General features: G+C 42.9%; 1 protein-coding gene across 1 annotated transcript; it reads right to left on the bottom strand.

Moving 5' to 3' along the window:
• Positions 1–288: 288 nt before the first annotated feature.
• Positions 289–5723, bottom strand: ESX1 (ESX homeobox 1). The gene is made up of 4 exons (XM_060138560.1): positions 5581–5723; positions 5104–5416; positions 4001–4046; positions 289–904 (listed from the first exon to the last, which is right to left on the bottom strand). Exons 1-4 carry the CDS (start codon positions 5648–5650, stop codon positions 470–472), a joined length of 864 nt encoding a protein of 287 aa, XP_059994543.1. The 5' UTR covers positions 5651–5723; the 3' UTR covers positions 289–469.
• Between the last annotated feature and the right edge of the window lie 8401 nt (positions 5724–14124).

The following is a 14124-nucleotide window of genomic DNA, read 5'->3' as shown; positions in this document are numbered from 1 at the left end:
AATAGACCATGTCCCTGCCTGGAAACACACTGTACTCTCAGCAGAGGGTCATCCCTTCCCATATCGCACATGTATGTGCTCCCAACGGGTCAGGGTACGGATGGGGGGAGGAGAACATGTGGTCAGTGTAAACCTGCCACAGGCACTGGGAGGACTCTGTTACCTATTATGGTGACTCAGAGCTATCACATTATGAAAGGAAGCTTCTTCGACTTTCTGTTTGAATTGCATTGCCTTAGCCATTCCCATGCATACCCAACTTAGTCCATTTGACAGCAAAAATCAATATATTGCTAACTTGTATCTTTATTGAAAACACAACATGCTCTCCAAAAACAACAGAAACAACAGGCACTGATTTTGTCCAATTATTCATCTAACAGGATTTTGATGAATTACTTTTGATGTGCTGTGAACAACTTCTATCTGGCAGAACAATACAATGGAATAACTATCATGAATACCATATTCAGAAAATGGGACCTGAGAAATGACCATTGATGACAGGGCCCCATGCAATACCTACAGGGGCCACAGCAAAGGGAGGCACAGGTGGTAGGGGTGGCAAAGGCATCCCAGGTGGCATGGGTGGCATCCCGGGTGGCATGGGTGGCATCCCGGGTGGCAGAAATGGTGGCCCGGGTGGCAGAGGTGGTGGCCCGGGTGGCAGAGGTGGTGGCCCGTGTGGCAGCCTGGGTGGCAGAGGTGGTGGTCCGGGTAGTACAGGTGGTGCAAGTGGCACTGCAGGAGCACATCTCCATGTAGGCCTTATAACAGGGATTGCCTGATAGGGCCCATTCAAGATTATCCCCACATGGGGGCGCAAGGCAATGGGGATCAGATTTCTGAACATCAGTGCCCTCTGTTGTCTTCTCCACTTGGCCCTTCTGTTCTGAAACCAAACCTTCAATCAGAGGGAAAAAGAGATTGGTTTAGTATATTGAACAGTTAATGTCATAATAGAAAACACACACCATGCAAATCTGCCATTGAGATTTTACACTGCAGCAGGAGAAGCTATTCCCTTATTGCTAAAATATCTTAGGAAAGCAAACAGCACACCTCCCTCAGCTAACCCTTAGTGAACCAAGCCTAGCCCAGACTTTGGCACATTGATTTGTCTCATTTTTAATATTCCTTAATGGGTTTTTTCCAAGTCCTGGATACAGGCTTAACTGATGAATTGCACCAGGTCCCTGCTGTTGGACTATCAACTGTCCAACTGCCTCCACCCTCTTCTCACCAGGAGTAGTGTCATCATGGTTGTGAGGGAAGCTGAGTGTGGGATAAAGATGGGTCCAATTAAAGTCATACCGAGGGGAACCATACCCTATTTGCAAAGCCCATCTTCAGTCTGAAGTAACTAATCCATAGGGGCATGGTGCACTTTTAGACAGAAGGTTTCCTTCAATGATGTTTAACAGATCATTCTTTCTCTGAAACCTCGTGAGACTTAAAACAGATGGTATGTCAATGGAGGCCTCATCATGGGGGTCCCAGGGACTTTGTGGCTTGTCTTGCTGGGACATGAGAGGTGCTGAAGCCCTGGACACTGCCTTGATATTTCAGCCGTTAGTGTTAAGGAAAGTTTAGCTTAACTAAATCCAAATTCACTAAACCCAAAATCCTTTTCCCCAGATAAGATATTGGGCACCCTATTGTCACCACTGTCAATTCTGTATTCTCCAATTTGCCCTACCCTCCAAACCTTTCTGGGCTCAGGACGAGGTCAGCTCATTCGGTCCCAGCTTCAGTTTCAGGATGCTGGACAGAAGCCACTGTTACCCAGAGTGTTAGGGTACCCAAGGTCCTGCCAGCTTCACTCCTTAACCAGAAGACCCCAATCCCATCACTCATTCCTAAGGCAGGAAGGTCCAATTATGTTCAATCCTGTGGGGACAGGGGTCACAAAAGAGGCTCCTCCCTAAATGCTTGCCAACTATTAACAAACAAACAAACAAGCTATCAATTAGACTTTAGTGTCCTCTTAGTGTACTAGTTGATGGGGTTTACATGGTATTTAATCCTTTTGGACGTGCCCAAATGGCAGGTTTTAAGTGAGACAAATGGCCTCTTCTCTCTGCCTGCCCGAAGCCACCTTCTCTCTCTCCCATTTTAGGATTTGGTGTCCTTCTACTACATGGATATATAGTCTGAAGAAGGCCACCATAATAGAGCTCATTTTGGAGGGATTCAAATGTACCTGTGGTCTAATCTCCCTAAACATAACCAAAAGCCCACGTATGGCAAATTTTGGTATGGGCCAATATTAGGTCCATATTCCCAATACTGGTTTCATAAAAGAGATCTACTATATTTGCACAAGATGGGTGGGATAAGCATCTATTAAGTTTCTTGGGGAAATTCATGCTGTAGTGTTTGGGAATTTATGAGAACACTGTCTTTTTCCTTACTTGTGTCTTCTGGCTCATTTTCCCTTCAGAAATCCATTAAGAGGACTATGTAAACCAAGGCATGAGGAAAAGCAATTCAGCAAACCTTGTTTTTCTTTTCCTCTGGGTTTACCTTGCCTGTCTGAGACTCATCCTGAGACCAAGCCTGACTGTTGGTCCAGCCTGTGGCATTAGGATGCCACCATCCAGTGGCCTGCTTTTCTGCATACCACAGACAGATGGGCAGTATGTTTCCATCACTGTACTCATGCATGTGCTCTGGGGCAAAACAAGTAAGCCATCTGAGATATATATATATATATATATATATATATATATATATATATATATTCATTTATTTATATATTTATATTGAGGGGGGAAAATACTTCTTTGATGTAACTATGGTGTTCTATGCCCTCAGATAGTCACTTTTCGATTCCATGATCTACAAATTTGTAATCACTGCCTGAATAAATGAAAAAGTATTTTAAATTAGCACAGGTGAGAATCTGGCCTGAAGTGAGATCACCCTCACAACCAATCAAATTCCTGAAATCCACCTTTTCAAAACAATACCACCAAAAAGGATAAAAAAAATCTTAGATGTTAAAAATTCTTCAAGAGAATATTCACTTATTCATTTAGTAGTTTCATAAAGTTGAATTTGTATGTCACCTGCGATGCATATATTTGAATGTATACGATTCTTCTCTAACCTTTCATTCCTTCTTAGGTCAATGGAACTTAATTCAAAATTATTCTTTCTCTTTTTTGGATTCATTTTTTGAGGATAATTTTCCAAAGCTTACAAACCTTTTCCCATTACCACCGTAACTGCAATATTTTAGCAATGTCTTCAGGCTGACATCAAAGTCTTCCAAAAATATTAGAATTTAAGACTGCCACTCTCTACACTGATTTGCAAAACACTTAAAAACAGCAGCAGGAGGATTAGGCACTGGGACTTGGACTTTTTAGCCACCCCCGGGGCATCAGTTTCAGTTTAACTAAATGTGTATTAGTTACTCATGTACTATGTTCTGTGTTTGAATTACTCTCTCACCCCAATGTCTAAATATTTATATGTTCACTCATTTAGCCAAGAGCTTATGCCTGGTTTTAAGTATTTTAAATAATTCAGTACAGTTGAACTTTCTTATAACCTAGCTCTTCAGTGTATTCATTTGAATACTTCCCAGGTGAGACTGAGCCCCAATAAATTCCACATAGAAATATTCCTTTAGGGAATACTAACATCCTTCCTAAAGGATGCCAGTGTTAGAGAGAGATGAGCTTTATTTATTAGAAAATAAAGTGTGTGTGTGTGTGTGTGTGTGTGTGTGTGTGTGTAAAGAGAGGAGGAGAGACGTGTGTGTTTTATATTTTTCCCTTTAGGAAATCGAATTCTCTCTGGTAAAGTACAATTTCCATAAGCTCGAACTTACTTGTCCTATTTCCCACCCCCAAAGCGCCCATTGTTCAAAAGTTATTTGCTAAACACGGAAAAGACAACGAAACACACCAACCTGAGTGTTTCCAGGGCAAAACCTAAAGCATGTTTTAGAATGGCTGTCCTGCCAATTTTAAAATTAAGATTTACTGACCTGCACTATGGCTTCAGGCAAATTCAAGCGTCTTGCAATCACCTCTCTGAGGGGGTGAAAAGTGCAAATGTTCAGTATTTGGAGTTGTGAATAAAATATATCATTTACATTTCTATACCCCTCCCCGCAGTTTTCTGTAATACAGCTTGAGGTTTACTTTAGGGAGGGTTTTCCCATGGACAACTCATCTGTTAAATAAAATATTAAAAGGGAATACATATTAAAATTCCTGATAGTGTATCTGTTAGTTGAATATGACTCAATTAAATTTTCCGTTTGTGGGAAACTAACACAGTATTGTAAAGCAATTACACTCCAAAGAAGATGTTAAAAATAAATAAATAAAATAAATAAATAAAACGCCAAAATACCAAAAAAGCGGCGTTCTGAAGCAGAGTATTTCTGTTTACTGTAAAAGGAAGCACTAAACTCTCAAGGAGAAACTTCAAACCACGTTGGCCAAGCGATCAAGGGAAATTCTTTTTGCTCTTTAGCGGGCGAAGATTGAATACAATGGAACCTGAAAGGGCGCCCCTAAACCTCACACCTATTTGTCCTCGTCCCCCATTGCTACCGGGCCAGAACAGGCCTTCCCCTTGTCTGGACCACAAATTCTCCGGGGAAGGTAAGCGACGGGAATAACTCACTGGCTTTCTAAGGGTCGAAACTGTCGCCTGGAAACAGCGCTCCACGAGGCAGGGCCAAGACTAGGGTGAGGCCAAAGAGGCGCTCGCCTCGTGAGCAAAATTTAAAGGGCGCGAAAAAGCTGAGTAATTACGATAAATATTTTAATGCAATTTTCAAAATGTAAAAAGGAATGCAAAACTCCATGATGAACAAATTACCAAGATTTTAAATTAAAGCAGGATTAATCGGCACTGCCTTCCTTTCTCCACCCGAGTTCCGCTCCCGTCTTGCACCCCCGCAAACTCTATAGGCATTGCGCCACGCCCAGAGAGCTAGGGCGGACCCGGCGCCCTCGAGCCTCCTAAGTAGCTTTTGGCCCAGGAGAGGAGGGGGAGGGTCCTGGGAAAGAGCCTAAGGCGCCCTGGGATGAGCGCGGGCTCCTGGAGAACTAGGCGTCTCCGGAGCCAGCCACTTACCGCGCGAACACGTCGGGGTAACGATTGCGCTGGAAAGTTCTCTCCAGCTCCCGCAGCTGCAAGACGGTGAACACCGTACGGTTGCGGCGCAGGTTTCTCGGTACCATCTGTGGCCCCTCAGCGGCCAGGGCGGCCAGGTCCTCCTGCTGCTGCGGGGGCTCAAGACCGCCGCCGCCTACACGGTTTTCATCCAAGAAGTTGGGACCGACCGCATCAAAGTAGTCTGCTGCTGCTGCTTCTCCGGGCTCAGGTTCGGACAGCGTAGCCTCCTCCTCTCCGGTTACAGTCTCCGAGGTCAAGGTAGGCTCCGCATCTGTGAAAAGAGAAAAAAAAAGGGGAGAGACCGGGGCAAGAGAGCCCACGGTGCGCGGGCTGCAGGACGGCCGCTGCCGCGCAGCGTCCCGTCCACCTGCCCTTCCCAGGGAAAGTTCCTTTTCTGGAATTTGCCAAAGCACCTGTCCCCGTATAGACACTAACTATGCAGTTCTTCCTCGTCCTCGTCGACCCCCAGGCTGCGGTAGCCGGTGTCACGGTGGCTGCACGCCATGCCTTGACTGCTGTCGATGAAGGCTTGCGCTTCAGCAGACTCCGCGCTGGGGCCGTGGCAACTACCTCGGGGTCTGCTCTCCTGACGCCGGGACCTCTTCTGGCGCCGAGGCTGGAGCTTGCGCACCTTATATAGAGGGGTATGTTGCTTCCGCGGGTTCAAAGCATACGCGCTCGCGTTGGTTAAGCGCCCCCTACTAGAATTCACATTGCCTCTAGTGGGGGTCGGTGGGACTCTTTTGGGGCGCGCTCGCGTCCAGGGTGTGTAAAAAAAAATAGGGCGGGTGCGTGTGAGTGGTGCCGGTGGTGGGCACGTTTGTTCGGCGAACGGTGGCTCGTTTAACTGACCGCTTCCAACTTGTACGAAGTGTATGATTGGAGGAAGGGGCTGTGCTGGACTGCGCAAGCAGTTTGCGGGCGGGGGGCAAGACTTCACACGAGCTCCTGGAGCTTGTGAAGTGTTTGGCGAATATTCTTCCGCCCAACCCTCGATGTTCTGCAAGCCGGCAGTGTCGCGGTGTTCCTTGCTTCCCCAGAGGAAAAGGCGGAGAGATACAGCTGGGTAAAGCACGAGCCCCGAGAAAACAAAGCGCGCTAAAGCGAAGTTAGTTTATCTTGCACTGGGCTCTGAGCAAGGTTCTCCCTTCCTAGAAGTTGCTGGAATGGATGGGACTATCTGATTTTTTTACATTCGCGCGCGGAATGCTCGAATCCAGCTAGTGGTTAAGACGAAATGATTGGCGTGGAGGCTGTTTGCACGGGCTTTTTGAAATTAGACCCCACCCAGCAGTCCGAGACCTGTAGTTTGCGGTTAGGTTTGCAAAGAAGTCCGGGTACTCAGATGCGTGCGTGCCTCTTGTGAAATCTACAAGGACTTTATTTAGTAATGAACCCACGTCAGAGTTCAAATATAGATACTTGCCAAGCGCTTAATGTATCCAACCATGCCTGTGCTGCACGGTCAGCTCCTGGAGCATGCAATATTTGCTGTTCTGGGTTTCTGCTCACCTCAAGGCACCCGGCTCTGCAGGCGCCTAAAGCGCGCCTTATTCCCGGGCAGGTACTGTAGACTTGGGAAGAGTTCCTGCCTTCCCCACTGCCGCTTCCTCTCCTCTCTCTCCATTTTTCTAGATCTTACTGAGCTGTTTTCCCTACCGATGTGTCAAATTAAAAAAAAGGGCCAGGGGCTTCCCTGGTGGCGCAGTGGTTGAGAGTCCGCCTGCCGATACAGGGGACACAAGTTCGTGCCCCGGTCCGGGAAGATCCCACGTGCCGCGGAGTGGGTAGGCCCGTGAACCATGGCCGCTGAGCCTGCGTGTCCGGAGCCTGTGCTCCGCAACGGGAAAGGCCACGACAGTGAGAGGCCCGCATACCGCAAAAAAAAAAAAAAAAAAGGGCCAGGCCACGAATTACGATTGTGGTTCTTCCTCCAAGAAGTGTTTGCAGGTGTTCCAGGACGTTTTCACGTCCTTCATATTATAATAATCACTTCTAAGGGACTTCCCTGGCAGTCCAGTGGTTAAGACTCCGCACTTCCACTGCAGGAGGCACGGGTTTGATCCCTGGTCGGGGAAGTAAGATCTGGAAAAGACTCACATAAAAAGAAATGAGTCCTCTGCGTAGCACTGTGCATAATTTATCCTACTTTTACTTTTACAACCACCATTATTATCTCCCCATTCTTTTTACACAGAAAACTGAGCCCCAGGGAAGCCAGGCAACTTGACCATGGGCATACGAGTGAGTTTGTGCACTTTTCACAATATTCTTGCTGTCTTATTTCAAAGGAGTAAATAATGGTGTGATTCCAGGCAGGAATGGAGGAGGGGGAAAGGTATTTTGGGGAAGCAGCCCATTGGGCAGTCTTTAAAAATCCTGAGTGGGACTTCCCTGGTGGTCCAGTGGTTAAGACTCCACGCTTCCAATGTAGGGGACGCGGGTTTGATCCTTGGTCAGGGAACTAAGATCCCACATGCCAGAAAGCATGGCCAAAAAAAAAAAAAATCCTGAGTGCCAGTCCACCTCCTCCTGCGCTGGTTCAAGCCTCTCCCCCGTTGCACCAGGGCCTTGGCTGAGTCTCCCTAAGCCAGAGATTTGGGATCCAGGAGTGCTGGGTTTCCCAAATGTGGTACCTTTACTTTTCCCAACACTGAGGGGATGCTAACAGGATCAGGGTGCTGCGTGCATTGGCTTCTGAACTGGTTCCTTCAAGACACAGTCAGGAGGGAGAGGTCATGAGACCCACCCCAGTATCAGGGCCACATTAGGACTTTTGTGAGCCCTAGGCAATTCTGCCTTCTTGGGCCTCTTCCTCCATAACATTTTTTAAAAAATTATATTTTACACCTGTTGGTATAAAGACAAATATAATTTAGGCTGGATCATATTAATTTTTTCTTTTAAGTTAAAAAGAAATTAAAATATTTTGGGGCACTGTGACTGCTGTGCGTCATGTTCCCAGGGGGTGGTGGGTAGGAAACCAGGGAATAGATGGCTGGTTGACCAATTCACTTTCAAACAGATGTCAAGGGATGGCACCTCTACAACCTCTCTCCAACTTTGATCAAGATGTTTCCTCCTCAGGGCAGCTTTCGCTGAGCTCTGCAGGCTTCCCTCTCTTTTGGCTAGATACCTGGTGAACAATTGTGGCCTGGGACGAATTATTACACAAGAGATCCATACGGGTTTTCTTTTTCAATTTTCATTTATTTGTATTTTGGCCACGCAGAGTGGCTTGCGGGATCTTAGCTCCCCAGCCAGCGATTGAACCCGTGCCCCCTGCAGTGGAAGCATGGAATCTGAACCACTGGGCCACCAGGGAATTCCCCATACAGATTTTAATCATGGTGGGCAGTAGCCTACCTAGTACATTGGTAACAGCTCAGGTATATTCTGTCATATCTTAGATTTCCATGGTTTACTCCAATGTTTTCTAAACCTCAGTCATTCATGTGCCTTTGAAAGTTTTGCCATGCCTGGGTACCAGCCATGGTAGTATTCACTCAACATATTTACTTAAATTGATTCACTTTTTGAAAACCTTAAATACCTAATTGAATCTCATCCTAGGCAAAAAATAGCTATGAATTCCAGGGCTTGATATACCGAATTTACGTGAGGTAGAGCATGGCAGTAGTTGAGAGCAGGGACCCTGAAGCCAGACTGCCGGTGTCTGAATCCTAGCTTTGCTTGCCACTTGCTAGCTGGCTCACCTGGTGAGTTGCTTATTCTCCTTGTGCCTTAGTTTTCTCATCTGTAAAATGGGAATAACTAACAGTACCTACTTCATGAGGTTGTTGTGAGAATTCATTGAAAGTATCACAGTACAGGCATACGTCAGAGAAACTATGGGTTCAGTTCCAGACTACTGCAATAAAGCAAATAACAAAGCATCACAGATTTTTTGTTTTGTTTCCCAGTGCATATAAAATTTATGCTTGGGCTTCCCTGGTGGTGCAGTGGTTGAGAGTCCGCCTGCTGATGCAGGGGACATGGGTTTGTGTCCCAGTCAGGAAGGGTCCCACATGCTGCAGAGTGGCTGGGCCCGTGGGCCATGGCCGCTGAACCTGCGCATCTGGAGCCTGTGCTCCACAGCAGGAGAGACCACAGCGGTGAGGGGCCCGCGTACCGCAAAAGAAAAAATAATAATAAAAAAGTGGTCTAAAAAAAGACTCAGGGTCATTGCACTTTCTTTGATGACCATATTCTAGGGACACTGTGAGGTATCTGAGATCTCAAGTATGTTTTAAGCATTTAACTAGCCTTATGTATGCTGTGACTTTCTGATGTCCCCTCTGTCTTTCTAGTATGTCAGATTTTATTTCTCTGGGAAACAAAGGCCGAAAAAAAAGAGAGAGAGTGAGCTGGTTTCTGTACACCTTCCAATGAATAAAAAATCCAAACCAAAATTACCATTCGAAATGTAAATTTTCTAAACACAAAATAATATGTAATGTAGAAAGGTAATGAAAATAACCATATATTTTTTTATGGAAAAAAAAAAGGAAATGTGTCACCTATATACAATGGAAAATTACTCGGCCATAAAAAGTAATGAAATTGAGTTACTGTTAGTAAGGAGTATGGACTTGGAGGCTGTCATACAGACTGAAGTAAGTCAGAAACAGAAAAGCAATTATTGTATATTAACGAAGATATGTGGGACCTAGAAAAATGGCACAGATGAACCGGTGTGCAGGGCAGAAATTGAGACACAGATGTAGAGAACAAACGTATGGACAGCAAGTGGGGAAAGTGGCATGGGGGTGGTGGTGCTGGTGTGATGAATAGGAAGATTGGGATTGACATATATACACTAATATGTATAAAATGGATAACTAATAAGAACCTGCTGTATAAAAATATAACAGAAAATTCAAAAGAAAATACTTCTGATGAAGCTAGGGACAGCACAGGAATAAAGACGCAGATGTAGAGAATGGATATAAGGTTACGGGAGGGTGAAGAGTAGTGTGGGACGAAGTGAAAGAGTAGCATTGACATAAGTACACTAAAAAATGTAAAATAGCTAGCTAGTGGGAAGCAGTTGCAAAGCACGGGGAGATCAGCTCAGTGCTTTGTGACCATCTAGAGGGGTGGGATAGCGATGGTTGTAGTGAGGGAGATGCAACAGGGAGATGCAAGAGGGAGGGGATATGGGGATATATGTATATGTAGAGCTGATTCACTTTGTTATAAAGCAGAAACAAACAAAAAAACAAACAAAAAAACCCCACCATAGTTCCTGAAATAACGAATCACGATACCACTATAACACCAAAATATAGAAGTACTTCATTCATAGGATCTAGTATCAAATTCACATTAAAATGTTCCCAATTAAGAAAAAAATGAGTAATACAGAAGTAGTACTTCGATGTTCTATGGATTTTCGTGAGTTCACTGCTAACAAAATAGGGAAAAAGCAAAAAATACACATGGAATAAAATGGAATTAAGGTGTAAAAAAAAAAAGCTTTCTAAAATGAGTCAGGGTCATTGCACTTTCCTTGATGACCATATTCTAGGGACACTGTGAGGTATCTGAAATCTCAAGTATGTTTTAGGCAGCTAAATAGCCTTATGTATGCTGTGACTTTCTCTGTCCCCTCTATCTTTCTAGTATGTCAGATTTTTATTTCTCTGGGAAACAAAGGCCAAAAAAAAAGAGAGAGAGTAAGAAGGCTGCTGTACACCTTCCATTGAGTAAAGAATCCATGCCAAAATTACCATTGGAAACGTACATTTGCTAAACAGAAAATAATATGTAATGTAGAAAGCTAAGGAAAATATCCATCAACTTTTCAATTGAAAAAAAAAAAGAAATATGTCTCCTATATACAGTGGAATATTACTCGGCCATAAAATGTAATGAAATTGAGTTATTGTTAGTGAGGTGTATGGACGTAGGGCCTGTCATACAGAGTGAAGTAAGTCAGAAAGAGAAAAACAATTATCGTATATTAACGAAGATATGTGGGACCTAGAAAAATAGTACAGATGAACCAGTTTGCAGGGCAGAAATTGAGACACAGATGTAGAGAACAAATGTATGAACAGCAAGTGTGGAAAGTGGTGGGAGGGTGGTGGTGCTGGTGTCATGAACTGGGAGATTGGGACTGACATATATACACTAATATGTATAAAATGGATAACTAATAAGAACCTGTTGTATAAAAGAATATAACATAAAATTCAAAAGAAAATACTTCTGATGAACCTAGGGACACCAGAGATATAAAGATGCAGATGTAGAGAATGCATATAAGGTTACGGGAGGGGGAAGAGTAAGGTAGGATGAAGTGAAAGAGTAGCATGGACATATTTACACTAAAATATGTAAAATAGCTAGCCTGTGGGAAGCAGTTGCAAAGCACAGGGAGATCAGCTCAGTGCTTTGTGACCACCTAGATGGGTGGGATAGCGAGTGTGGGAGGAATGGAGACGCAACAGGGAAGAGATATGGCGATATAAGTATATGTATAACTGATTCACTTTTTTATAAAGCAGAAAATAACAACAACAAAAAAAGCCTAGTTCCTGAAATAACCATGCACAATACCACTATAGCACCAAAATATAGAAATACTTCCTTCATAACATCCAATATCAAAGTCACATTAAAATGTTCCCAATTAAAAGAAAAAGAGTGATACAGAATTATTACTTCCATGCTCTGGATTTTTGTGAATTCACTGTGAAAAAGAAAGGGAAAAAGCAAAAAATACACTTGGAATAAAATGGAATTAAAATGTAAAAGAAGAAATATTAGTGTTCTAGAAGGAGGCACAGAGTCATTACACTTTCTTTGATGACCATATTCTTGGGACACTGTGAGGTATCTGAAATCGCAAATGTGTTTTTGGCATTTAACTAGCTTTACCTATGCTGTGACTTTCGCATGTCTTTTCTGTTTTTCTAATATGTCAGATTTTGTTTCTCTGGGGAAAAAAGACCAAAAAAAAAAAAAAAGAGAGAAAGAGAGAGAGACTGCTCCTGTACACCTTCCAATGAATAAAGTATCCAAACCAAAATTACCATTGGAAACGTACTTTTGCTAATCACTAAATAATATGTACCATATAAACCTAATGAAAATAACCATATATTTTTCTGTGGAAAAGAAAAAGAAAATGATTCACCTCTATACAATGGAATATTACTCGGCCATAAAAATAAATGAAATTGAGTTATTTGTAGTGAGGTGTATAGACCTAAGCCTGCCATACAGAGTGAAGTAAGTCAGAAAGAGAAAAACAGTTTTCGTATATTAACGCATACATGTGGAACCTAGAAAAATGGTACAGATGAACTGGTTTGCAGGGCAGAAATTGAGACACAGATGTAGAGAACAAACGTATGGACACCAAGGGAGGAAAGTACCAGGGAGGTGATGGTGGTTGTGTGATGGATTGGGAGATTGGGATGACATATATACACTAATATGTATAAAATGGATAACTAATAAGAACCTGCTGTATAAATATATATATATATATAAAACATAAAATTCAAAAATAATGGTTCTGATGAACCTAGGGACAGGACAGGAATAAAGACGCAGATGTAGAGAATGGACTTGAGGTCATGGGGAGGGGAAGAGTAGGCTGGGACGAAGTGAAAGAGTTGCATGGACATATATACACTGCAAAATGTAAAGTAGATAGCTAGTGGGAAGCAGTTCCATAGCATGGGGGGATTATCTTGGTGCCTTGAGAACACGTACAGGGATGTGATATGGAGGGTGGGAGGGAGGGATAGGCAAGAGGGAAGAGATGTGGAGATATATGTATATGTATATGTGATTCACTTTTTTATAAAGCAGAAACAAGAAAAGAAAAAAAATGCATAGTTCCTGAAATAACCATTCAAAATACTACCAAAATATAGAAATATTACCTTAATAGGATCTAATATCAAATTCATATGAAAATGTTCCCAATTCCCCAAAAAACAGTAATACAGAATTAGTACTTCCATTTTATAGGGTTTTCGTTACTTAAGTGCTTACAAGAAAGGGAAAAAACACATGGAATAAAATGGAATTAAGTTGTAAAAAAAAAAGAATGGTCAAAAAAAGACTCAGGGTCATTGCACTTTCCTTGATGACCATATTCTAGGGACACTGTGAGGTATGTGAAATCTCAAGTATGTTTTAGACATTTAACCAGCCTTACCTATGCTGTGACATGCTCATGTCCCCTATATCTTTGTAGTATGTCAGATTTTTTTCTTTGGGGAGCAAAGGCCGAAAAACAAGAGAGAGAGAGAGAGAGAGAGAGAGATGGCTTCTGTACGTCTTCCAATGAATAAAGAATCCAAACCAAACTTACCATTGGAAAATTACATTTGCTAAACACAAAATAATATGGAAACCTAGAATTTTAATGAAAATAAACTATATATTTTTTATGGAGAAAAGAATAAAGAAGATGTGGCACATATATACAATGGAATATTACTCGGCCATAAAAAGATTTGAAGTTGAGTTATTGTTATTGAGGTGGACGGACCTAGAGCCTGTCATACAGAGTGAATTAAGTCAGAAAGAGAAAAACAATTATCGTATATTAACGCATATATGTGAAACATAGAAAAATGGTAGAGAGGAACCGGTTTGCAGGGCAGCAATTGAGACACAGTTGTAGAGAACAAACGTATGCACAGCAAGGGGGGGAAAGTGGCAGGGTGGTGCTGGTGGTGGTGTGATGAACTGGGAGATTGGGATTGGCATATATACACTAATATGTATAAAATGGATAACTAATAAGAACCTGCTGTATAAACAAATCAATAACATAAAATTAAAAAAAATGATTTGATGAACGCAGGGACAAGACAGGAAAAAAGACACAGACGTAGAGAATAGACTTGAGGTTACGGGGAGGGGGAAGAGTAAGCTGGGACGAAGTGAAAGAGTTGCATGGACATATATACACTACAAAATGTAAAATAGATAGCTAGTGGGAAGCAGTTG

The sequence above is a fragment of the Lagenorhynchus albirostris genome, chromosome X (assembly GCF_949774975.1).
Source record: "Lagenorhynchus albirostris chromosome X, mLagAlb1.1, whole genome shotgun sequence".
NCBI lineage: Eukaryota > Metazoa > Chordata > Mammalia > Artiodactyla > Delphinidae > Lagenorhynchus > Lagenorhynchus albirostris.
Note: the sequence above shows the minus strand (reverse complement) of the source record. Positions and strands in the feature narration are given on the sequence as shown.

What these genes read in the sequence shown, in the direction of transcription:
- ESX1 (XM_060138560.1), bottom strand. Translation starts at nt 5,650, where the DNA reads ATGGCGTGCAGCCACCGTGACACCGGCTACCGCAGCCTGGGGGTCGAC. An exon ending in GGACGAGGAAGAACTGCATA is followed by an intron (nt 5,417 to 5,580) that starts GTTAGTGTCTAT and finishes CTCTTTTCACAG; the next exon opens with ATGCGGAGCCTACCTTGACC. An exon ending in TGCCTGAAGCCATAGTGCAG is followed by an intron (nt 905 to 4,000) that starts GTCAGTAAATCT and finishes CTCTGATTGAAG; the next exon opens with GTTTGGTTTCAGAACAGAAG.